The sequence below is a fragment of the Zosterops lateralis genome (assembly GCF_965231275.1).
Source record: "Zosterops lateralis genome assembly, chromosome: 9".
In the NCBI taxonomy this organism is placed as follows: Eukaryota; Metazoa; Chordata; class Aves; order Passeriformes; family Zosteropidae; genus Zosterops; species Zosterops lateralis.
The window spans coordinates 7,665,074-7,690,686 of record NC_139769.1 but is presented as its reverse complement, the minus strand read 5'-3'; the positions used below and the strand labels follow the sequence as shown (position 1 = coordinate 7,690,686).

General features: G+C 44.8%; 1 protein-coding gene across 1 annotated transcript in view; it reads right to left on the bottom strand.

The window, feature by feature from the left end:
- AGBL4 (AGBL carboxypeptidase 4) overlaps positions 1–25,613 on the bottom strand; it is a gene marked incomplete at its 5' end in the record, with an annotated part of 886,698 nt that overhangs the window by 10,459 nt on the left and 850,626 nt on the right. The window contains one exon of the mRNA XM_083868088.1: positions 3,122–3,218. Within this exon, the coding sequence (XP_083724214.1) occupies positions 3,122–3,218 (97 nt within the window). The remainder of the gene's footprint in view (positions 1–3,121; positions 3,219–25,613) is intronic.

The window sequence follows — 25,613 nt, the reverse complement described above, 5'->3', positions numbered from 1 at the left end:
GGGAGGGGGCTGGGGGGTTCTGGGAAGAGCTGGATGATCTGTGCTGGGCTCCATCACTGGAAGAGGTTGCCCAGAAAAGCTGTGGATTCCCCATCCCTGGAAGTGTTCAAGGCCAAGCTGGATGGGGCTTGGACCAAGCTGGTCTAGTGAAAGATCCACCATCTAGGGGATGGAACTGGATGATCTTTAATGTCCCTTCCAAACTAGACCAATCTGTGATTCTGTGATTTGTTGATCTACAGGTGGCATTTGGGCTCCCATAGGCAAGGACAAGTGGAATTTAACCACAGGTCTAGCCAACCAGTTGAATTCACTTACAAGCACATAATCATATTATACACAGAATACAGATACAGTTATTTCTCTTGACCCTTGAAATAAGCTGCTTGTTTGGTAGCAGAGGATGCCTCATCTCCAGCCTCAGTCTTGTTCTATAACCAGAGCTGTTGCATCAGTTGTTGCCTCTCACTCCAGATGATCCTGATTCCATTCCCACTGAACTGCCTGCATTGACTATGCTGTAGGATGGCTGTTCTCTCACAGCCTGACTGCATGGACAAAGCTCTTGCAAAGGTGCCTGAATTTGGGTACCAGCCCTATTTCTCACCCTCAGGTCTACCTCTCCCTTTTTGTGCCTCAATTTCCTTCTCCAAAACATGGTGATTCCAACCTAAATATTTCCTTCCTTATGGGTCAGAGATGCTCTGGGAGCCTTGCAGGTTGTTGCTATTTCCAGGCCTGTCATTCTAACACATTTTGGCTTCACTAATTCCCTTAAACAGAAATTGTTCTGCCTGTCCTAGTCTGGGACAAAGCAGGCAATTAGTTGTCCTTTACACGTTTATTAACTCTGCAGCTTTCTTTCAATGACTATGTGAAATCCAGTAATGTTTTAATATATTTTCATAAACTGTGGGCACAACATGTCCTGTTTCCACTAATAACCGTGCCATATAATTAGTCCTGATTACACAGATATTTAGTATCATTTTACATATTCCAGTCCTTTCCTGGTGCCACTGGCTAGCCAAGGCATATTTAAAGCCACAGCCATCTCCCTTCTGTTTCCCAGCAGTTTGCAAGAATTCCTTTTGGAGAGGATTGCAGTTAACACAGCAGCTTCAAAGAACAATTTTGTTTCACTGGTGTACATTTTAGGTGTATATATAGATACAAAAGCTCTGTTCAAATGTCAGGTGGCAAAGCCCAGGATACAAATAGAAGGCATTTATCTACTTGCAGGGAAAAGCTGGTATTCGAAATCCATCAGGAAATTAACAACGTGAATCTTTAAAAATCCATTCCTTAAACATCTGTTGGTTTAGGGCTGAACATTGAGCGTATTTAGGATTTTACTGTGAGGTAGCACCCCCCAAACAAAAGATCCCTCCCTGCATTAGGCTCTGGTGGGGGAAACAAGAAAAATTGGCTCTGTGCTACCCGATTAGAGATGTGTATCTTTCCCTGCTGGCGTGGCTGTCTCTATAGAGATGGACATGGATATTTGATGAGATTAAAATGCTTCAGTTACCACTGTCAGTGGTTCTTTGATTTAAAATGAAGAAAGCAAACAAACATTCCTTTTGATGAGGTAACTGAATGATGCTGTGGAAAAGCACTTTGCTGTCAGGTGGTAATTAGGTTCAGTAATAGTTGTGGGTTTTTAGCCTTGGAGGCTGTGGCCCCTGGGAGTCTGAGAGAAATGATACATTCAATTTCCAGAGGAGAGGAAGATGCTGGATGCTTTTCTCTGCTAACCCTGCAGGTCTCTGCAGATAAGAGCATTCAGAACTGCAGTGCTGACAATCCTCCTTGAGCCAGCCTAAACTGTGGTGTCAAGATCACAAACAGAAAAGGGAGATGGGCTCAAAGCAGGCCTAACACAGGCAGCCTTGGCTCTGACCACATATATAAGGAACTGCCAGACTGACTGCAATGAGAGGATTTTTAAAGGCTGCAGAAGGAACTCCAGCAATTGCTCTCTGGTCTGGGCTGATATTTGTAACATCCATCTTACACATCACTAGAAAATCTTCAGTAGGAAAGTGTTCCTTTGCAAACAAGGAACATTCCCACAGCTACTCTTTTAAGGGAGGAAAAAAGTGGGTAGAAGAAACGAGTGAATCTCAAGGCTCAGCTGCCTCCCTTGCCAATTTGGAATTGCCTTTTCCTTTGCAAAATATAAACTATATTTGGTTGTGCTGTTAAGAGTTGAAACCCAAATGAAATATTCCAATTGGTCCAAATGCATTTAATTGAATTTTTTCAGTCTGGAGGAATTATTGCCGTTTTCTCAGAACACAGGCAAATACTGAATATGACATTTCCCATGAAACAGGTGCTCTGGTTCCTGCTCTGCTCCCCTCTTCATGTTGTTACACATCTTTTCCAGCTCAAGGAATGCTGGTTCTCCATAAACAGTTCAGTGGTATCTCCTCACACAAGCTATGGGACACTGAAAGGACACAGTTGGCCAACACCAGAGAAGGGCCAGCAGTGCTGCAGGGAGCCAAGCTTGGGCATTTCACACCTTTGTGCCCTGCTCACCAGTGCCTGACTTCACATCCCACTTCCTTTTGGCCTAACACCCACTGAGCTGGTTGCGAAACTGCAGTAAGGGCTCAGAGCAAGAGGGGATCCCCAGGGAAAGTGTCCAGCTGGGCTGGCAGAAGGAACCTGCCGTTGCTGCCAGCAGTGCAGCAGCTCCAGGGGGAGGTGGGGAACTCAGCCTCAGCACAGGCTTGCCAGCAACTCCCTGAAGCGCTGAAAAAGTTTTCACTTCCAGAATTAAAACTTTGTGAAATAAAAGTGTGTCTGATTTGCTCTCAGGAGATAAATGGAGGGTAAGTCCATTAAAGATACTGGTGTGAGATTGGTGTACAGCAGACTGAATTCAGGAAAGATATTGATATCTCCAAAATCCTCTGAATATTTTTTCAGACATAAACCAGGTATCTTTCCTGATCATAAATGCTTTATTTCCAAATGGAATTTCAATAAAATAAGCACAGTTGGACTAGCACATATTGTAAAGCCATAATGCAGTAGCACTGAAGTTTAGTCATGAAAGGTATTAAAAAAGCAGCCCAGCTAAGGCAAGAGAAATTGCTTTCTGACCTACCGAGTTTTAGGAGTAGGTGCTAGTGGTCCCTCCACCAAGGAGTTCAGCCTGTAGTAATCCAAGAATGTCCTGGCCACATTTCTTCCAAGCTTCATATCTGTGAGTTTTTAATTAAGGAGCATTTAAAAAAATTAGAAATAATAATAATTAATAATAATAAATAGAGCAGAGTCTAAAGGTAAGTTATTGCTATTTAATGCAAGAGCAATTTTTACATCAACCATCCCACAGAGCTCAGGCTTCAGGCAAAAATGACTTACACAGGCAGATAAGGTGAGGGTCATCTTGTTTGGTTCTTGTTTTCACAGGCAGATGCTGCATAAAAACAGACAGGAGGAAACAATCTCCCTTTCCCCCACGCCTGGCTGCAGATCCCTGTGGTTCTCATGAAATAATACACTAGACAAAAGGAGCCCTCCAATTTCCACATTCAGGGAAAATAATTACCTTAAAATGCTTGGATACAGGCAGTATTTCTGTATCCAGGATACAAGGTCAGCTATACCATGGTGTGAACCTGCCATGGACCAGTGTACTGAAGGTTGGGATTAATGCTGTAGCCCTCCACATCTTTAGCTCTGACCCCCACAGTGTCGTGGGAGAATTCACTGTTCTCTCCCTGTGTTATATTCAGGACCTGAAATGGTGATTTAGCACCGACCTGGAAGGACAGTAGGTTACCTTAACGAGTTCAGCAGTAACTCTGGTGTGTCTTCTCTCCTCACTAGCCACGATTTCTCCTTCAGCTGACCCCTAACCCCAGCATTAGGCAGGTGCTGCACATCAAAGCTGCCATGGAGACCTTAGGGGCACAGGAACCAAACCTTCCTGAAGACTCAGCTGCTTACAAAGAAGTTGAATGACCTGTGGATTGCATTGAAAAACAATATCCCAGACAACATGTCCATGGGGTCAATCTGCTGCTTGTGTGAAAAGTCAGCATTAAGTTTGCCTGTTACAGAGCAGCATTTCCTTATCATCTACAGGGTGATGTTCAGCTGGGAGATATCCAGTGGACTCCATTATCCACAGCTCTGCTGTGAGGGCTGAAGACTGCTTTATTTGCCTGTTTTGAACTGATGCCTACACAGGCTGCAATAACCACATGGTGCTCCAGGACACTGCTCTGGAGGAGCATTTCAGCAGGGCTGCAGCAGCTGAGGTGGGTATAGAACCTGGGGAGTCTGAAGAGACCTTTGCCTCCAACACCAAGCAGTGCAGGAAGATAAAGCATTGCTGGGTTGTTCTGTGTGCATGTATGCATGTTCTGCTTTATCAATAGTTATCTGCTGATGTTTCCATTAGAGGAAAATTCCAGAAGTGCAGCATCCCAGGGGCTTCCAGCAGCGCTGCTGAAAACACTGGCTTCTAAATGAAGCTTTTATTACCCGCCCACTTACATTAGACACATCAAAACAAGTGAGCATGAGACATCAGGTTCACGCATCACTGTGGGATCTCTTCATTGTTTATTTATTTATTTGTAAGGAAGGTCAAGCTGATGTGACAGTCTTTACTTCTGCAAAAATCCAGCCACCAGCTCTACTAGTGCTACAGTCACGTCTAATGGCTGAGGATTGCTGAGGATGACTCCTGACACTGCTTTTCCCTCCAACAATCTTGTCCTGCTTTTCCAGCTCCTGCCAGTGATCTGGGGGATGATTCCATGTGTCTGTCCCTTATGAGGGTCTATCTTGACACACTCACTGTGATGATAATATTTCCTGTGCTGTGGGCACCTCTGTTCTCCTGGCCAACAGCAGGGCAGAGCCAGAGCAGCTGGTGCTCCTGACTGTTGTCTGCATGGACAGGGGGAGGCAGCTGTGTGGATTAGCACTGCCTGTGTGGATCAGCACCAGCTGTGTGGATCAGCACTGCCTGTGTGGATCAGCACCAGCTATTCCCCAGCTGTGGAAGTGCCCAGTGAGCTCCCCTCACAGCCTACCAGCACTGCTGGCCAGGACCAGCCCTGTATGCAGGGAGGCTCAGAAAGTTGGAGAGAGCCTAAGTTTAGCAATTCGAGGGAGGGCAGTGTTGCTCTGAAAGTATTTTGTATTTATTTCTGGAATTTGGGGGTGGCTGGGGGTAGTTTGGTTGCTGCGGATGTGGACTCAAAGCAGTGGCAAAGGTTAAGAGTTCAGAGTAGTCTGAGGAAGCAAGGAAGAAGGGGAGAGGGCTGTCAGACACTTAAGGGATTGAGGAGACTAACATGACTTGATCTTGTAGTTTCTTTCATTTACTTGTCACTTTAAAGACATAAAGTAGTAATTGGACACAGTAAAGTCTCTAGGACATTTTGTCAGTGGCAATCTCAGAAATCTGCTCTGCCAGAAGTGGCCCTGCTGCCCTTTTCTCTGTCTCTTTTGTTTGCACGGTGGGAAGCACCTGACCTGCTGTCCTGGGGGAGGAAGCCCTTGGATGGCAGTGGGTGCAGCCAAGGAAGTGGCTCCACAAGCTCCTGCCTTACAACTCTGCCTTAACCCTGACCTGCAGGAATTCAGTTCCCTTGCTGAGCTCAGGTCTTAGGAACAGCTTTCTGAAGCTTAGGACAGCCAACCACTGGAATAACCTGCCTTAGCACATTGGGAAATCCCCAGACCAGAGGTCTTTAATAACAGGGTAAACCCAGAGCAAACATGAATGTTTTAAGTGTAACTGGTGCTGCATGAAGTTTGAGTAAGGAAACATAAAAGGGCATCTTAGGCACTTCACCCCATTTTCCTACAGTTCTGAACATATCTTGCACATAGAGACCTGTTTGCTAAGATTGCCAAGAAAGGTAAGGGCGTTTTGCAGAGCATGGAGACACAGATAGATGGAGAGGGTGGAGAGACTGGAATTGCAGTGCCACATGCATCCACTGAAAAGTCACAAAATGGGAATAACTTGCAGTCAGCAATGATGAAAAGAGACTCAAACCAGCATGGGATAAAAAATGTGCATGTTCTAATACGAGTCTCTCCAGCCATTCTGCCCTCTCTTCTCTGCCTGTCACTTCTGCAAGGGATGAGCGGTTTCTGTCATGGAAATCAGGCACCTGATACATAAAACCAGGAGCAGCAGCACTGGTCTCTCCCTGTGACTGTCCAGCCAGGGCAAGAGCTGGAGTGACTCCCTCAGCAAGCACTAGCAGCACGTGTGTGCAGAACCAGTAGAGGAAAACAAATTAAAGCAATAACATTTGCATTTATCTCTGGTGCATGGAAGGCTCAAACTTCACTTTGGCTTACAATGTATCCTGAGCACGTAAATAACAGCTACTGCAACCCAAACCCACTTCTGCTGGGTGGCTTGGTTGGTTGGTTGGTTTTTAACCAGCTTCCTTTCTGCAATCACACGTGCTATGTGCCCACAGGAGCTCCCTACCTAGCATCAACTGCACTTGACAGAAGGCCATTTCCCAGCTATTCCCATCATGGGAGCTCAGCTCATACAAGACAGTCAAAATGTATTTGGGAAAGTCACGATGGAAACAGCTGGGTCTATCTTCACCTTCACTAGCATCTGCAGCTCCCTCTCATCTCTCTTTCTCCTCCATGCTCCATATTTCTTACCTGGAAGTAGAAACCAGTGTCCCTCCTGCAAATGCCCTTTTCACAGCATTCACTCTGTGAGTGGCATCAGCAGATCTGGGAAGATTTCAGGACAGTCTGTTTATGTACAACTCTGCCAAATTTCACAGATGTTAGGAGGTTCAAGAATTGTGCTGGGCTCTCTGCAAAATCCTGCACATTTATGATCCCCACCATGCCCCACAGCCCAAAGCTTCTAGCCCTGGTAAGAAAGGAGGACAGAGGAGTGGGGACTCTCAGAAGCCATTACTAGTTTTCAGCTGACACGATTCATTGAGCCTATTGTGAACAGTCTGCTTAAGCTCGAGCCTCTGGAAGCGCAGACAGAGCCTTGTTCTGTCTGTGCATGGAGGCAATAAAAATCTCAATTTGGAAACCAGTTAGCAGTACAAGTCATTAGGGGAGGTACTAAATGTTGCTGCTTTAATAGCTCGCTGATCCTTTAATAATGTCACTGCTGCAGAGCATGGTGGCACCATTCGCTCGCTTTTGTTTTGCTTTTTGAAATTCAGGGTCATTCCACTTTCAAGTGAGTGGATTATCTCTCTTTCCTCCTTCTGCCAGGCACTGCAAACTGCTTTAAATAATTAGAAAAAAGGATGGCTCCTTCAAATTCACCATCTCATTTTCATAAGGTCCAGTGTCATTGCTTTGGAAGAGGAAGAGAAACTGTGATGGTGGTAAGGATTTGACAAGGGCAAAACAGTTAGCAGCCCCCACTCATCTTTGATAAGTCCTGTGGGGTCTCTGCCAAGCAGATTGGATCTCTGGTTTTATGTCTCATCTAGAGGACGGCACCTCCATCAATTTGAAACATTGCACTAGGTTATTAGCTTATGGAATTCATCCAAGTTTAGTCCTAAGTAGGATTTGAAATGTGACCATTCAGTCCAGAGGCACCACCGACCAGACCCACACAAGTCTTTTGTTTCAGACAAACAGCTTTAAGTTATCCTAAAGACAGGCAGAGAAAAGAAAAAAAATGGAAAGGGAGAAAGAGGGTAAGGAAAATGAGAACAAAGAGAAATATGAATCTTTTTAATAGCTCAGATTAAAAACCAGAAGAAGCTCTTTGTTTGACACAACTGAATTTTACAGCAAATCTCAGTCCACCACAACAATGATCCTGTTATTTATGAAAAGAGGGTTATTTTGTTGGGAGAGTCCCAGATGACTGTGGTCAGCGAGCATACTGTCAGCTTCATACAATCTCAAGAGAAATATGGATGAGGTTTTCTCGTCTGTTTATAACAGCTTCCATCAATGGATCAAACCCTTTCTTGACTCAAACAAGAGCTCTAATGGAAAATGGCATTACAGGGCTTTAAACCACCATGTTATATCATGCCAAGCCTGATCAGAGCTAGTCCTCTATTTTAGCAGAGCTGTTTTCACCAGTTACTTACTTATTTTGTTTCACAGTGCTGACACTGCTCTCTAATAAACAGATGCTGCTCCAATCTCATCTCATGGGGGGCCTACTCCAAGCAAAGTGTGACTGAGGCAAAACAGAGACTTGGTGGTGAAGGAGGGGTGGGAGAGGGGCTATTCCAAGGCTTTTCACCAGCATTTAACATGGTACAAGTCTAGGTGTTGATGGATGCATCCTTCCCTGGGACTCACTCCAGGGAAAAAATGTTCCCAATGCCTAGCACAGCTGGTTACACATTTCAAAATCTTTATCAAAGGAGGAAGCTTCTAAAATGGGAATGTGGGGAGGAGATTGGGCTTTCCATAGCTCCAGTGTAAGAACCAGGCTCAATGTAGGCTTAACCTCTCATGGTACTTCGCAGGTCAAACTCAAGAAACACAGCCAGACCATCCAGCCTTAAAACCTATAAATGCCCTGAACTGCCAACCTGGAAAGAGCAAAGGGACTTTCCTCAAGGAGAGCATTTTCATTCCCAGCAGCCCCAGCTCCTGATCCCAGATGGGACAGATGCTTTTGGCAGCAAAAGGTAACAGCAATGATGAGCCTTCATTTTTATTCCTCCTGTGTGCCATCAGGGAAGGAACCAGGCGGAAAGATCCCTGACCGACTATTTCAGGCTTTCAGGCCCTTTTCCTGAAATGCTTGATTGTGGTGGAAGAAATTACGAAGATGGGAGTTGTGTGCTCTTCTCCCTGAGTAATCAGAGGCCTGTAATTTTCTCTCCCGCTCTGAAAGAGAAGATTGGAGAGCAGGTATCTTGGAGAGCACTGTTTTATCTCTGCTGGAGGGACTGTGCTCAAGGACCACGCCGTGTTTCCCAGGAACTCATTTCAATACCAGCCTTTGCTTTTGTCCTCATGAGCTCAACTGAAACAGGCAGAGCCCACCCAACACCTGAACACAGGGAACAGACAGGGTGGAGGTGCTGCACAAGAGCCAGTGGCTGGACAGAACCAAGGGCTCCTGGCCCTGCTGGGGTTCTGCATCAAGGGGCAGCAGAGGCTGGGGGAGCACCAGTGTGCCCCAACTCTGCACCTGTGAAGGAGGCTCCCACCTGGACACATTCTGCTGCTGATGGAAACCTGCCCATGACACTGAGCTGCAGAGTGGCTGCCACACATGTGGCCATGAGGAGGGAGCACCTGACTCGACACAAGATTCAAGACACACAGACAGGTACAGGAAATTCAGGGTGCCCAGAGCAAGCACAGAAAGAGTGAAGGCTGAGATGTCTCAGACACCACCAAAGTAACACTGGGAACACCACAGGGCCACAGCCCATTTTACCTCTGAATCCATGTGCCTTTCCCAGAGCTATGGGCATTTTACAGGGACACCTATGACTGCTGTTCCATTATCCTCATGCCATCTTCACATTGCTCCATGTAAGTGACATTTTGTTTGTCTTATGGTCCCTCTATACCAGTGGAAGATGGAAATGGCCCCTCCTGTAAATGGCAATCTGGCCTAAGCTATAAAATGACCAAAGAAAATGGTTTATTAAATATCTTGACATTGCTGACTCCTGATGAGGTTTTCTGAGGGACAGAGGTCAGAGCCAAGCTCACAGCTGAGAAAGAAAAAAGCCCTGAAAGAATGAATTTCAGCATCAGTACATTTTAATTCATTAGAATATTGCATCAGCATTGCTTCATAAATTGGTATACCGTTAGAATTATGCATCTAAAACCTGATTGTAACAGGTTCTATCAAACTCTCCTGAAATTAATTTGGGCCTGAATTTACTGGTCTCACATTAATGTCTGATGGATCTTTAATAAGAGTAGCAGGAAAACATAGGGTGAGTATCTTTTGTGATTTTAAAGTTTCTGATCTTCGCTATTGTTTAATTCTGGTTACTTGCCAGCTCTGGGAAGGAGCCCTTGTGGATTAGCTGACCTCAGCTCTTTACACAGTCAATGAAAATTACAGAGCTGATTCTCTCTGATGTACTGAGAAGGGATGAGGGCAGGGGAAGAAATTTCCAAGTGAAAATCCAGCATTCACAACCTTCTTCTATTGCTGATGAATGTTCTCAAATGCACGGGGGAAAAACAGCATGAAAAACAAAGCCTTAACAGTTGTTTTCAGCTTGGCTGGAAGTGCAAGAACAGAACAATACTTTCCAATTGTAATTAAACCCCCCAAAATACACTGGAAAATCATAAGCTGAACTCTTTGGGGATCCTCTTAGTCCCTCAAGTCTCAGCTCAGAAACATGATGATCCCTGTTCTTCCAGGTCTGGATGTTCCCATTAGACATTCCACCCACGGCTTTGGGCATAACATTTACTACCACCCAAACAAAATCAGTTTCAAGATAAATGGTAGAAAGACTGTTTCGACACACCAAAGTGTGGATAAACCATTTCTCATCTCTAAATTGCTGGAAGCTCATGACTTGTATAAATCACAAGCAGGCATCAGTAATCTGTTGTGTGCTGCATTTTCCCTCTTCAGATGCAGCTTCCTTTGTCAGACAGGGCATAGTCAATAGCTTTGACAAGAGCAATCCTAAAAAGAATAAATTAAGAAATGAGATTGACTAAGAAACACAAGGAACTAAGAAACATGAGTGTTTCTTAGTGACAGAAGCCTGGGTGTAGCTGGGTTTAAAGTTTTTGAGTAAAGATAAAAAGAATTGAAGAATGCTGGCAGTGGATGCAGGATTCACTGGGATTTTAGGAGACCTTCCTTCCCTGGCTGGGATACTACAGGCTCTGCTGTGTCCAAGTGGAATTATTTGCACTTGGGAGCATGAGCATCTGCTCTCCAGTGTCTGAGCGGATGTAGATGACCTCCTGAAACCTGCTTGAGGTCACCCAACTGAAAAAGGACTCAGTCCAGTGGCTGTTAGATGGTCTAAATCAAGATGCCTCTTAGGAACTTGCTCAGAGACACAGTGGACTTATCCTGCTTTCAGTCAGTCTTTGTTAAGTCAAGACAAGGCACCATCTGCATTTGCAGTGGGCCAAATGCAGGGAAGGGACCACTTATCCTCAGGAATTGGATTAGCTCCTCTCTCAATCTGTCCTGGGAGGTAAAATGTCCATGGCCTCGGAGGCTGTGCCTTTAAAAACACTTGCAGTCTCCAAGTAATAGTCAAGCTTCAGTGTGTTCAGCATTTCAGCTGAGCTCAGTACAAAGTACAGTGATTTAAAGCTGGGAGATCAGGCGGGATTCAGCAAATTCAGAATTATTTATTTCTTTAGAGCAGAAAGTCTGGCTACAGATTATTTACTGCAAATGGGTCTGTTTGGGGGAGGGGAGGAAGGCAAGAGGGTAGAGAAGGGGTGAATTGATTGATTGAAATTTTTTCAATTAAAACAAGCAGTTTTTAAAAAAGATTTAATGCTTTATTGAAAACTGTGAAATAATTCAAGAGTCTGGAGCTCTGCTAAGTGCAGTTCATAGAGATGAGGATGGGGGGAGTAAAGACAAAAGTTTTATTCTGTAGGGGAAGGTAAGAAAGAAGGAAAAAAAAAAGGGAGAGGGAGGAACAAAAAAAAAATTATCTTTGTTTCCTTGTCTATGTTAATATATTTCTCTCCCCAAGTTATCTCCAGTATCTGCAAGTATTGATTCAGAATAAGGCAGCCCAGAGCTCTGCTGGGAGTGGAGTGTTTCCAGGGCTGCCAGAGCATAGAGAAGATCCAGGGGCTGGTTTTGCAATGGGAACTGTGCCTGGCCAAAGCAGAGCCAGGCTCCTGCCCCTCTGCAAGGACCAGGCTGGGCTGGGCTGGGCAGAGAGCAAGGGATGGGTTAGTGCTGAAAGGCTCGTTGGGTGCTTTGCTTTGGAGTGAGTGGCACTGAAGGGTGAGAGGACAACCAGAGCTAAATGAAGCAATGCTGGAAGGAATGACCATCAGGCCATGAATACCAAGACCATATTTCTGCCTTCACTGCTCCCTCAGACTGAAGGGCCCATCCCACATTAGGTTATCTGCACTAGAGGGGCTTCTTCCCCAAAGCAGGGTCACACATGGGCTGGGCCAGAGCTCTCCCACATCAGCTGGACACACCTCACCACAGGTGGTCACTCCAGAGAGGTGGTGCTGGAAGGTAAGAAGAGGATTAGAGCTATTACTGGTGGGTAGAGAAACTAATGATATTTTTGTCTTTGTAGGGAAGAAGTAAAATATTACTATAATCTCAACCACTCCTAAATTTATTGGCTCTTTGCTAATATAATTCCCATTCCCAGATAAATTTAGCTTTTTCTAAACCCTTTGATTTTTCCTTTGTGTTTTACATACAAGCTGGAATGCAGTGATAAGGCGCTATGCATACATACACACACACACATATATATATATATTTAATCTACACACACACAAATATGGTTATATATAGTCCCTGCCACAAATAACAATCCTCTGACTGCTGTCACAAAGCTCTTTCTAAAACAGTTTCTCACTCAAGCCGGGTTGTTTTCCTACATCATGTCCCCTGGGGAAGGGCTGCTGGCAGCAGCAGGGCTGTGTCCACAGAAAGATGCTGGAAAGGTCTGCAGCTCTCTCCTTCTCCACTGCCTGTCTCTTGCCTGTGCTTCTCTGATGGGAATATGCCATTGCCAAACTTCAGATCCACCATCTCCTGTCCTTGTCACAAACAACCAGCTTTCCTGGAACAGCTGGCAGTGTCTTACTGTACAGTCAGAGTAGGAGTGGCCCTTGAATTTTAAAAGGGGCATCTCAGAGGAAGATCTTGTGAGGTAATTGAGCACTGAATGGTGGGCCAGCTTTACAGCCACCATCACCCTTGGTGAAAAGGGGCTTCATAGCAACATGCTTGTGACTGTAATTTAATCAGCAGCCTCTGGTTAAATTATTTTATGTGACTCTTCTCCTATTAAATCAATCCTATTTTGCTATTGGCATAGTCTCACTCTCTGCTTGTGTTGCCTATCTCTATTTCCATGTTATTAACAAGAAATAACTCCAGGAGCACTGTTTGCCTCTGTTCAAACATTCCAATATCATCTTGGAGGAGCCTCACTGATCCCCAGGCCAGGTGACACAGCAGCACCAACTTCTGCAAGACCTGGAGAGAGCTCCTCCCTCTCAGAGCCACTCCTGGCTCTGGTGTTCACATGGAATCATTGGGGAATATTCACCCATGGATGCCAAAGGATATTTGCTGCACCTGTGGCCCTGATGCAGAGGGCTGGGGCTGTCTCTTCAGTGAGCAGCACCTCTGGTCACTGCAAAGCTGCTTGGATGAGCTCCCAGCTGCATCCCAGGCACTTGCGGGAAGCAGTGTGTGCCTGCTGTAAGGCCACAGAGCTCCTGAAGTTGGTTTAATTTCAACTTCATTGTCTGGATACTTCAAGGGCTTAAAAAAAGGCTGATCAGTACAAAAAGTCCAAGGAAGAAAAGCTGAAAAGATTTCTGGACTTTGGGCCAGGGAATACTGATAGAGGATGTGCAAATAAGTAAAAGCTGCTGTAGAACAGGATAAACTTTTCAGCATCTGCTGGTGATGGGACAAGAAGCAATGGCCCTATTTTACAATAAAACAGATTAAGATTAGACTTAGGGGGAAACTTTCCAGTAATAAGATTGGTGAAGCACTAGAAAGATATCTCCTGGAGAGGCAGTGGCATCTCCATCTCAAGACAGAATTAGGAAAAACAGCTTTGAGACCAGGGGAAAGGAGGGCTGAATCTTTTTGAGGATGTAGTGGTCAGCAAAGGGTTCCCTATATCTCAGTTCCTAGGCTCCGATCTTGCTGTATAAGAACACTCTCCACCAGGTTTTTTCTCAGTCCTTAGTAAGGCAATTACAACAAGCCTCTGCTCCTTTTGCATTTTCAGGAAGCCCCAAAACACCACTCTAACCAGCTCCCCATTCACCACTCTGCCCTGAGATTGAAAATTCAGCTCCTCTTTAAGGACATCACTGTCTTCAGCTGGACGGAATCCCAAGTCCCCTGTCCCACATTCATCTGCTCTTAACTTCTTGAATTCAAATACTGTTCTTCTTTAAAAGCCTCTTTGCCTTTTGCTGCTAATTAAAACATTGGTTGCACTCTGGGCTTGCTTTTCCAAGAGGTCTGGACAGCATTGCAGGCAGTTCAGACAAACAAACAACCAGACAAACAGAATCCATTAGGAGCTGCCACTGCTGACTGTCGCCCTTTCGCATACATCACAGTGAAAAGGTTAATGCTTCCCAAAAGGGGTGGAAGAGACGGGCGGAGGGGAAGGGCAGGAGGGATCCAATCCTGCCAAGACCAGATGTCAGAGATGCTCAATACCTCACAGAACGGGCTCCCCCGCGAGCGAGGCAATTGCCCATCTCGTGGCAAAGCTCCCCTTTGAGGGATCTATAATTTATTAGGGAAGGTGGAGTGCTGAATAAATTGTGCATGGAGATGAAGCGGCGATGATCGCTAACTCAAATCCCCGGGAGCCTGGCATTTCCAATCTTTAGCTCCCATGTGCGTCCCCCCGGCCCCTCCAAAGTGAGCCAGCCAAAGAGTGGAATATCGACAAAACCTAATGAGCTCATTGAGATCTAAGCGCTGCAATTAGCAGGGTGGAATGGAGCAGAGGGGCTGGGAGGCAGACTGTAATTATTTATAATGTTGATAATCACTTACATGTAGTTAAAAGTATAAATACGTCCCAATGCTTGATGGCATTAACCACCCTTCAATTAGCTCCGTGCCCACTATGTAAGCGATACCCAGGTACTCACAGGAGGAAGGCTAAAGGTCTCTGTCTTGTGGCTCTGCTCACAAATTGTTGGTGGGTGGGTGGAAGAAGAGCATTTAAAGAAGGTTCCTTTGTGACTGCTCACACCACTACCTGTTGCCAGGGGAGTTGTGAAGGAGACAGCTCGGACAAGTGGCTCCTGTTCTCATGGTGGTAGATAACCCTCTGCCATCTTCTTTCCTAAATTTCATGGTATCTCCACAGGTTCTCATCCAGATTATCAGAATTTGATTAAATCAAGGGATGCCCATGCAGAGAGAGCCCTCACTGAGGGGAGGAGCCCTTTGCTGTATGACAGGCTGGTATCTGCTGCAGTCACAGAAGTACCCATGGTGTGTTACAGGGCCACTTGAACTATTATGAGAAGCACTCAAACTCCAGCCTCATGTGTCCCTGCACAGCTCACTTCATGCTGTTTGTCCTGTGCCTAAACTAGCTTCTTTAAAAATAGCTTGAGTCCCTCTGTGCTGCAGATACTTCCCTTCTCCTGAAAATTTTGAGTCATTTTTTTCAACAGAGTCATCCAGTCTGGATGATTCCAGAATGGACAATCAATGCTTTCCTTTCTAGCATTATCCCATCTCTTTGTGGATAACAAATCCAAATGTCTCTGTTACAAAAACATAAGGGATTTTATGAAAGAGTTGGTCCAAATACAGTCACATTTTACCAACAAGAGGGAAGGGAGAACAGCCAGTGGAAAGCAGCAAGTCTGAGTTGCAGGCATGCTCTCAGGGAAGACTCCATACCTGACAACACCCTCACCTGACAGTCATCAGAAATTGCCCTTATCATCCCCATGGTGCACTCCATTGGCATAAAAGTTTTAATGGAAAACCAGGTAATAGTAAAACCACAAGAAAGGGGGAGATTGCTGTACATCAGAAAGAAATACATTTTGGTGTGGGAGAGTAGGCAAAACCCAATCTGCCTGTACCATTGATTTCCTTCCAGTTGAAGAGAGCATTTAACACACTGAGGTTAAACTTGGACCCTTTTCAGTGCAAATGTACAGGAAGGACAGCAGTGGAGGAATGGTCACCAGAGTTTAGTGAGGGAGCTTAACGAAAACATGGAAAATGTAGAAAGAAAACAGAAAGAAAGAAAGAAAGGAAAAAAGCAAGGAGAACACAAACAGGGTGTGTTGCAGTTGAAAAAGCTCTGAGAAAATAGAAACAGTGTTCAGTGAAACTGAAAGGGAAAAGAGCAAAACCAGAGTAAATGGAAATTGTTCAAAGATAATTGAATGTATGTCCAAGCGCTGGCGTGTGCCAGCCAGCAATAAATACACTGCCTGTGGAAACAAGCTGGTAGGGCACAGGGAGGAACTGAAAGCAAACAAGGGGAGCAAGGAGCATCTGCAAGTGGGGTGCAGGGCTGTAGGGAACAGGAATAGGGGACAAGGCATGACAGGCTGGGAAGGAACTGGTGAGGCTGGAAATGAGGCAGAACTATGTGTCTCGAACTGCATTCAAATAGGACCCCCAGGTTTACCTTGAGCGTGCTGGAAACCTGAAGGAAAAGCAGCTGGATCACATTGCAAGGGCCTGGCAGTGGCTGGAGGAGCTGGTATTTTTGGGACTGTGTTCTGGTTGAATAACCAACCATTCATTTAGTAAGATGGTGCAGGAAATCAGTCCTTGCTCTGTACCTGGCTTTGCAGGGACTGAAGTAGCTAAAAGAGAAATATACCTCAGCTATTCTAGCAGACAAAGAACAGAGAAAGCACAAAAAAGACAGGGAGTTTCTGAGCAGTCTAGAAAAAAAATCCATATAGAACAGGAATAAAAGATTCTTTCACAAGAAATAGCAAGCCAGTTCAGACCAAGCCTGACCTACTCCAACAGCCTGTCTTTGTCACCAGCCAGTGTCCAGAGGAAGAATTATAAGATTTACACCAAGAGATGAGCTACTTCTCCCTGTATGAGGAACAGTGTTGCTCCTGCAGCAAGGAGCCGTCCTTGAGCTGAACAGATATGTTACATTGCCCCAAATTCCTTGGGCACAGAACAGGACAAACATGGCTCAGCCCTTTTCAGAACCAATTTCCCTTCCCTGTTGCCTGGAAAGCCTACCAACACCTCAGAGAACACCACACAGGCACAACTTCAATTCCTGAGCCAGGAATCAACATTTTCTGCAGCACATCCTTTAAAGAGGTGACCCCAAAGCAAAAATTAATCTAGAACTTATGAAGTGTAAAGAGCTGGTCACCACAAGAAATTAAACAATACCTGCCAATAGCAGAAACCTTTCAAAGGCTGCTGGGCTCCTCCATCTGACATAGATTAAAACCAAAGTGCAAAAGGGGATGTGATGTTTGCAACCCCAATGAAGAAACGCAGCAGCACAAACAGGAAAAGGAGCCATGTCCTCACTTGGTCCATAAGAATATGTCTGTCCTTCATCAAGCTGATGCTTGCACAAGAGGAGACAGTGTAGACACGTTGTCTGGTGAGAAGACCAGGGACTAACACCAAAAATATTCCTAGATTTTCTAGGAGAAAATCCCTATGCTCCAGCTACATTTGTACTTGCTGTACACTGCCTTTCTCACAGTTCTCAGGAAATAAGTGCAGTGCTGGTACACCTCTCACAACCATGGAGTTGACTCAGGTTCAGCAAATGCAGGCACAAGGACACAGACCAAGGGAGAGGAGAGCCCACTGGAAGCAGATCCCCTGTCAAAGCATGGCTCCCATGAAGAGTCAGCAACTGAGCAGCCACCCAAGAACTGCCTGGCAAAGTAATTTTGAGCTGATGTAGCTGAGAAAATGTGGGTCTGTTTGCAGATCATTTGTCAGAGTATCATTTGTCAGAGTATGCCAGACTGCTCAGAAGAAATATTTGAGCTGATTGCAGTTCTGGGGTTGTTAAAATTTATTTTATTTTTAATATCAAAATGACTATAAGTGTTTTTTGTTTTCCAAACCATGTGTTTCCAAAAAAGAGCATATGTTACTATCAACTACTATTTAAAATATAGAAAGAAAATAAAAAGTAGGACCTTTCCAGTGTAAACAACCTCAGCATTTCAATTGTTTCAATGCTACAATATTGTCTCTTTTATGCAACCAGATAAACTCTAATTAGTTCTGACTAAAGCATCTGCTTTAGCAACACCTGATCTAAAAGCCAGGGAATCCAACAGAGAGACTACTACTTATTTCAGTGTGCTTTGCAAAAGTTTCATGTTGGATTAACTGGTAAATTCAGTCAAAAACCCAGAGAACAAGGGAGAAATTAATTCAGGCTCCCCAAAAAAGAATGAAGAGATTCTGACAAGAAAATTCGGAAAGTACAAAGATGTCTAGATCCACCACCTTTTCATTTCCCTGTGTCTCATGCAGTAACCTGATGAACATTAGAAGAATTTATGATGGAAGAAGCCAACTCAGCCAAGCCTACAGCGGCTCCGGAGCCCTGCTATTCCTGTCCCAAGAGCCTGATTTCTTTATTGCAGTGTTTTTCATGGATGCTGAAATCCCCTTTATTCTCCTCTGAGCTGCTGTTGCCTTTGATTGTACAGAAGGGATTTCTAAATGCTTATTTACTACCGTCCTCTTATAATTCCTGCATCTTGGAAGAAAGGGAGACCAGTTCATTTTGAAACAAGATGTTCATCTTTTCGACACCTAGCATAGACTGGGGCATCAATAAATTAAGGGTTCTACGGATTAATTGATTGGAACAAGGTTGGTTAACTTTACGACTAAATGGGAACTAATCTGCTAGCAGGCAAACTGGAGCTGGGCTACATTTGTCCTCCATGAGTTTGGGCTGTGAAAATGAAAATTTGATGGTGATGGCAGTAATGCAAACAGGGATGCCGAGCGGAAAAGGAAAAAGGAGGTTTTTCTCCCTAAAGGAAATGTACACAGGCTCTGCTAGATCTGAAATGATATTTCGCTCAACCTCTTTCCTTTGTGAAAATCACTACTTCTGAAACAGGAATTCTAGTGAAGGAAAGATCCTATTATCAGCAGCAGTCACATTTCACAGCAATATGATTAACTGCCGGTCACATGCTCCCCTCGCTCACCACTTGTAGACAGCTCAATAATTTTAACGAGGAAAGAAGACCGTCTTTCCCTTCCTTCCTTCCTTCCTTCCTTCCTTCCTTCCTTCCTTCCTTCCTTCCTTCCTTCCTTCCTTCCTTCCTTCCTTCCTTCCTTCCTTCCTTCCTTCCTTCCTTCCTTCCTTCCTTCCTTCCTTCCTTCCTTCCTTCCTTCCTTCCTTCCTTCCTTCCTTCCTTCCTTCCTTCCTTCCTTTCCCTCCCCCTTCCCTCTTTTCTTTCTTCCTTCCCCTCCCTTCTCCCCCTTTAGACTTCCCTTACAAGGCAGGCAGTTGAAGCTGACCCTTAAGGAAAACCCCACCGGGACCTGGATATCACTTATCAAGTCTAAATATGCTGTCCTGGTCCAGGTTGATGTGAAGTGCGGCAACCACGTCTCAGAAATCTCCCCCTTTCAGAACAAAACCAGTCACCTTGGCTAGGAAATATACTACTTCCATCACAGTCACACTTCAATCACCAGCCTTTCCCTTGTCTCAGCTCCTGTCCTTGGTTCGGAGTATTTACAGCCCATCTGTCTGTCTCAAACACACTTCTCACTCAAGAGGGAAATTAATCTCTCCTTCGCTCCCCTCTCTGCTTTCTCTCTCCTTCTCCCTCCCCCCTTCCCCCAACACTTGCAATTTGCCATGAACAGCTTCCCTTTTCTCATCTAAAATTCTCGATGACTTTGAAAATTGACTGCACCCACACACCTGGGCACGGTGAGAGATAATTGATTGCATTTTTATTTAGTCTCTTCCCTAAACTGTTTTCCTTGCTAATGGCCAGTTCTCTGCAATTTTTTTTTTTTTAAACTGACACTCAGTGTGAGGGACTGAGGGAAAGGAAGAAATAACCAGCTGCTGAATATTGTCTCTCCTGCCTCTCCAAGGAATTAAAAGCTCGATGAGTGATGAGGATCTTGCGTGGAGACAGAGCAGCTCTCACAGGGTCCAGATGACAGAAAGCTTTGCAGGAGACCCTCTGGGGCTTTGCAAGGGGACATGTCCTGTAGCACTGCTAAAAGCAAAGGTCACACAGGCTGCCCAACCAGTAACTAGGGGTACCTCCATGTTTTTCTCTTTCATTTTTATGGCTTAAATTACTGCTGCTGCACCTTCTTTCCAAACAGAGCAGGCTCCCTCTTTTACAAATAGGGAGACTGAGGCACAGTAGAGAAGGGTGATTTCCATAAAATCTCATGAGATGGGAGGCATTACAATTGCCAAAGCACAGAACTGGGAGAGAGAACACCCTGCTTTTATGCATAGACTGTCCAGCTCAGTATCAAGTGAGGACAGAGGAACCAAGTTATTTAGATATGGGCATTGACCCTGACCCCTAAAGCCAAAGGAAAGCTCTTAAGAAGTCATACATGTTTTTCCGGCAAAATCTTGGCTGTGATGTCTCTGACTCAGTTTCCCCACGGTAATGGTGATAGGCCATGCCTCTCATCATCAGGAATTGGTGGCAGCTCTCTTATCTCTCTCAGGCTGAAAGAATATTACCAGAACATTTGCTCCCAGGAAAAAACCTGCTCCTCCTCCCATCCTCTAGCTCATCTGGAAATCTTACTCCAGAGGGTGTACTGGAGATTATGGAGACTGAAATTAGGATGGAGGGATAAAGAATGGATTTCATAGGTGGAGTGAAATGGAACTGGTCAAACCAAGTCAATCAGCTGAACATAGAAGGCTGGTTAGGTGAATTCTTCCTACTCGTGACAACCTCCTTAAGGTCTTGTTTCTTGGTAAGTAAAAAGTGTTCTTTGTGCTGAGTGGTGGCTCTCACCACAGGAATGTGCTGAGGGAAAAGCACAACTTTCTGAGGTGTGTTGGGTTGATCCATCTGCAGCTGGAGGCCCAGCAAGATCAGTCTGGAGACAGATGGCAACTCAGGAGAAGCCACCTCTGAAATGACACACAGCATTTAACCCTCAAATCCTGACAGACAGATCCTGTGTATTCAACTTGCCTGGAGAAACTGAACACACCCCTGGGCAAAATCACATTTATATCTTACAAAAGAAGTAATAGATGGGAAAAGAAAAGGCCACAGTCCACAGTTGGAGGAAGATTATGAGCATTTCTTTTTGACTGTCTGGTTTGGCTGTGCAAGAAAAAGAGATGGAGCTCCTGGGGAGAAGGAAGGAAAAAGCCTGGATTCAATCTGTAGTAGGCACAACCCTCTGATTTTCATTGTGTAAATGGCCAACAAGATCCTAGCACTAAAATCAGCCTACAGCTTAATTCTATACCAGGATGCTCAGGACTGAGAAAAAAAACTGACAGAATTTGCAGTCATATGAGATTTCTACAGTGCAAAATGAGAGAAATCCTGTAAAGTATCTTGATTTTGCCAGATTACTTGCCAAAACCTAAAGATATTTTGGCACTATGCAGTTTAAATGATACCCTATGCTTTAGTTCAGGTCTATACAGCAAAACTGGATCCAAAAGAAACTTCTCCCTCTACAGCTGTAACCTCTCCAACAAACTGCCAGTTTGCACTTAGCTGGGCTAAGCCAATTTACCTCAAGTCTCATAAAGCCAAAGCTACTCTAACATTTTGCTAATCTGTAAGAGACAGGAACATCCTTCACTTCTAACCTTTCCAGCAAGATCAGCTGATTAGATACATCAAATACCGGTGTCAGAGATGAGCCAGAGCAGCAGCAGTGGGAAATAAGATTTAGCCCCCACTTTCATTTAATTTTTATGATCAAAATGTTTCAAAACCCAGTTATGTCCAAGGGTATCCTCAGGTTGGATGAAGGTGTCAGGCAGATACTGGACCTTTCTTTTCTCTTAGTCCATTGCAAAAGACAGAAAGAACAGCCTGGTGCTTCCAGAAGTGCAGGGCAGGTTTCCAGGGAAAGATTCCTGGGGGTACATTTCTGAAGGATTTTGAGGCAAAGCTTATTCAACAATAGCATTTAGAAAAGAGTGGATGATATTGTTAGGGAGAATATTCATCCTCTCCACACAAAACTGTTTCCCTTTTTGTCTATTTCAGTGAGCACATAGTTCCTCTCTACTTTTTATACTCTGAGATGTTTACATAACCTTCACTCAAGGACCACTGATTTAAGTACAAACATGTTTTATCCTTTCCTTTCACCTCATCCATGGATTTCTGTAAATGCAAGAATGGAGAAGTGCTCCCCAAGGCAGGTCCCCCTCTCATCAGTGTGCACTGACCTCAGGGCTCAACCTTTGGCTTTGCCAAATATGTGCAAACACAAAATTCATACAGGACTGCATCCAATTCTGTTGTAACATTCATTTTAGAAGCCAAACCTTCTTGTTATTTATTGTCAGCCTTCAGACCAAAGCAGCAACAGCCATTCCTGGTGTGTTGACCTGTCACAACCTGCTCAGCCTTCTTGGCTATGCCCAGCATCACCAAAAACCATTTCCAGGGCTGCTGGCTGTCAACAAGAGTTAACTTTTGCTGCCCCTACACAGCTCTATCCTCACCTGTGCCTAAAGGCCAACAATTGGCAGTTTCTCTATTTGCCAACTGGAAATCAACCTGAGTGCTCCATTAATAGAAACTCACAAGCAAAAGGAGGAGGGAATCCAAGTTCCAGCCCAGTGGGAAGTTTTCCTCTGTGTCCAGCAGGATCAGGCTTCTACCCAGGCAGTAATTCTTGCAAAGAAAGAGCTGTTGCAATCTCTGGAGCTAACACAGGGCAGAAGATCATCCACAAGTGTCAACCCTGCTCTGGTCTGCCAGAACCTCAGCTCATTCCTTGCCCTACAGCATAATTTTTGGGGTCAGCCATCTCTAACTCAAGTACTGGGTATGACTGGGTATGCACTCCTGTGGGAAATAAAAATCTTAAATTTGAAACACAGAAGATGAAATGTCCAACGGGGCACACAGCTCTGACTCTCTAACCAAGGGTTTGGGTCTTTGTGGACAGGCTGGGCTTTTTTTTTTTTTTTTTTTTTTTTTTTTTTTTTTTTTTTTTTTTTCCCTTCCCCACAAATATATTTCAGACGACAGGGGAAATGTAACAAACCAACCATTTAATTAGCAGGTACTGCGGAAAGCAGGAAAAGAGCAATGCTGTGCAGAGTGATTGTGTTTCCTCTAGATTTATTTCACACAGACAGAAGTGTTAGCGACAGCAAAAGAAGGAATACTAATTCCTGAAAGAATAATTAGAAAAAGCCCAAACAAACAAAACAAAAAAACCAAAGCCAACCAGAACTTAACATGCTGTTTATAGGCAGTCTGTAAAATGAGCAAGGCCCTACTTGGTACAGACAGAATTTGATCTGTACTATAACTGTCCTCTTTGGGATGTCCTATAAATGCAATTGATATTCTACTGAAGCATGGGAGATTCTGCCCAGTCTCATTAATAAATGTCCCCATACACCAGTGGGAAAACCAGAATTTTGAAGAATTGGTTCATGCCTTATGTTCACTGATAATTTTTTAAATATATATTTCTCTAGCTAGAGTCTAAATGAGCAAACATTTTAATCTCTACATATATTCCAAAGCTTCAGTTCCCTCAAGTGATCTGAGCTGTGTTAGAGCCATGATGGAGTCCCTGCCACAACTCCACTGCCACACACACCCAACAGGTGATACCTGAGAACCACCAGACTTTGCCTTGCAGCCCAGCCTGTGCTGCTCCTGAGCTGACAGAAACCACAGCTTGCTTGAGCTGTGTGTGACCTGGATGTGGTTTGATGCCACCACTATGGAATCCAGAACAATTTCACTGGTGTCCTGCTCAGAAGGATTTACCACTCTCACAGTAGTCATTGATACTTTTAAAAACAAGGGAGTGTAGCCTGGTGTAGGTTAAATTTTGTGCTGTTCGTGTAGGCTTTGTCTTGTGGAGCAGCTGAGATAGGAGTGAGCTGCTCTGCATGGAGCACATCCCCCATGCCAGTATTCAGGCTCTAAATCTGACAGAGGTAACAGGAAAACAATATGTCATTACTGTGTTTGCAAATGCAGGGATTTGAGGACTCTTGGGTAAATAAGAGGTGTCCTCAGCCACAGAGAAGTGAATTTAATGATATTTAGTAGGAAGAGCTACAAGTACAGCGTGATGGAAATGTCAAGTAACCTCTAAATGAGAAGAATCAGACCCTAAATTTTCAAAGAGGAGGAGCCCCCATGAGAAAGCATGTGAGAGAGAAAAGGCAGCAGAGTTCTTTAAAGTGAAGATACTGCCAGGATCACTTGGGTACAGGAGGCTTTGTATGCAAAGGAATTAGAGAGATGCTAAAGGCCTTCTTACAGATCTGTACAATATTCCCTCCCAGATGACCAGCATCCAGAAATGGGGAGGAGGTCCTGGAGCTGCAGAAGGCTCACCTGCATACAGAGAGACAAACTCAAGCCTTACTTTCTATAAAACACCCAGGGCTGCAGGTGAAGATGGTCTGTCTCCAAATGGAGATGAACAAGAAGCTGATAAACGTGTCTGGACTGGGCCTGGGCTTTAGAGGGGACAAGAAGGTCAGGTGGGCACTACAAAATGCAGGAGAAGGTCAGCTTGGAGCAGATATCATTGGAGAAAACAAATCCAGCATGTGCAGCAAGCAGCTGAAGGGAATGTGGTGGTCTCAGGTCCATTTGCCAGTGGAAATGTGTCCACAAGACAAAACCTGCTGAAGGGGTTGGCAGCCTTGTTGCATATTTTCACAGGATAAAAAGGCCCTCAGTAGGCTATTGAGAGGTCTTTACTTTTCACCTCCAAATCTGGTTCCACCAGATGAGGGCTGAGGCACAGCAGCATGGGTAAGCTCTCCCGTGGATACAGTTTTTTGGGGCTGTTAATTCAGCACTAAATTCACACACATGGGAAACATTCTCATCAGAAGATATAAAAGCAATTCCTTGTATATGTCACACCATTCACAGTATCTCACAGCCACTCTCTGGAGCTTTCAAATACAGCACAGTCAGACCTGCTGAGACTTAGAGACACTGGGTCACCTCTGAATGCACAGTTAGAGCCTTTCCCTACACCCTGGTGACCTGGCTGGTAATGGATGTTTCAGTGAAGAGCCCAGAAACACAGAAACTGTCTCACGCCGACTACATTTGAGAGTATTGTGCTCTCAAAAACACAGCCTGCACTCAGCAGCTCTCCAGAGCAAAACAAGTTGGAGGTAGCTGAAAGCACCTGCTCCTTCAGGGAAACTTAAACCTGCCTCCTGGCATCCAGGAGGAATCCTCCTGAAGCACCCAGCTGCAGCAGGGTAGATAGCAGTCTCTCTCTCCCTCTCTTGCTGTGCTACATTCTCATTCAGCTTGGGCAAATGTTCCTGCCATGGCTGTTGATGATGCAAGTTTCCTAAGCTCAGTATTTAGTCACTTGTAGCTGTGTTGATCTACTCTTAACCTCAGTCAAAATCCACTCATGGACCTCGCTGAAACAAGCTGCTGTTCTCTGTAAAGAATATAAGCACTCCAAGTGCCAGCAGGGGAATTCTCTCAGTGTTTGTGACAATTCTGTGACAGTGTTTTGAGGTCTGAACTCAAGACATTGTGCTGGCATGAAGAGCAACAACAGGAGGGAATCTGAGGGGTGCACATTCACATAAGTGCATTTCAGTGAGCAGCAGGGCTGTTCTGCATCTCCACAAGCCCTTCCATCCATGTGCTCCACAGGCTTGACTGAGCTGCACACCAAGGTGAGCAAAATGGAATTTGCCCACCTGGGCTTGTTCTTGCTT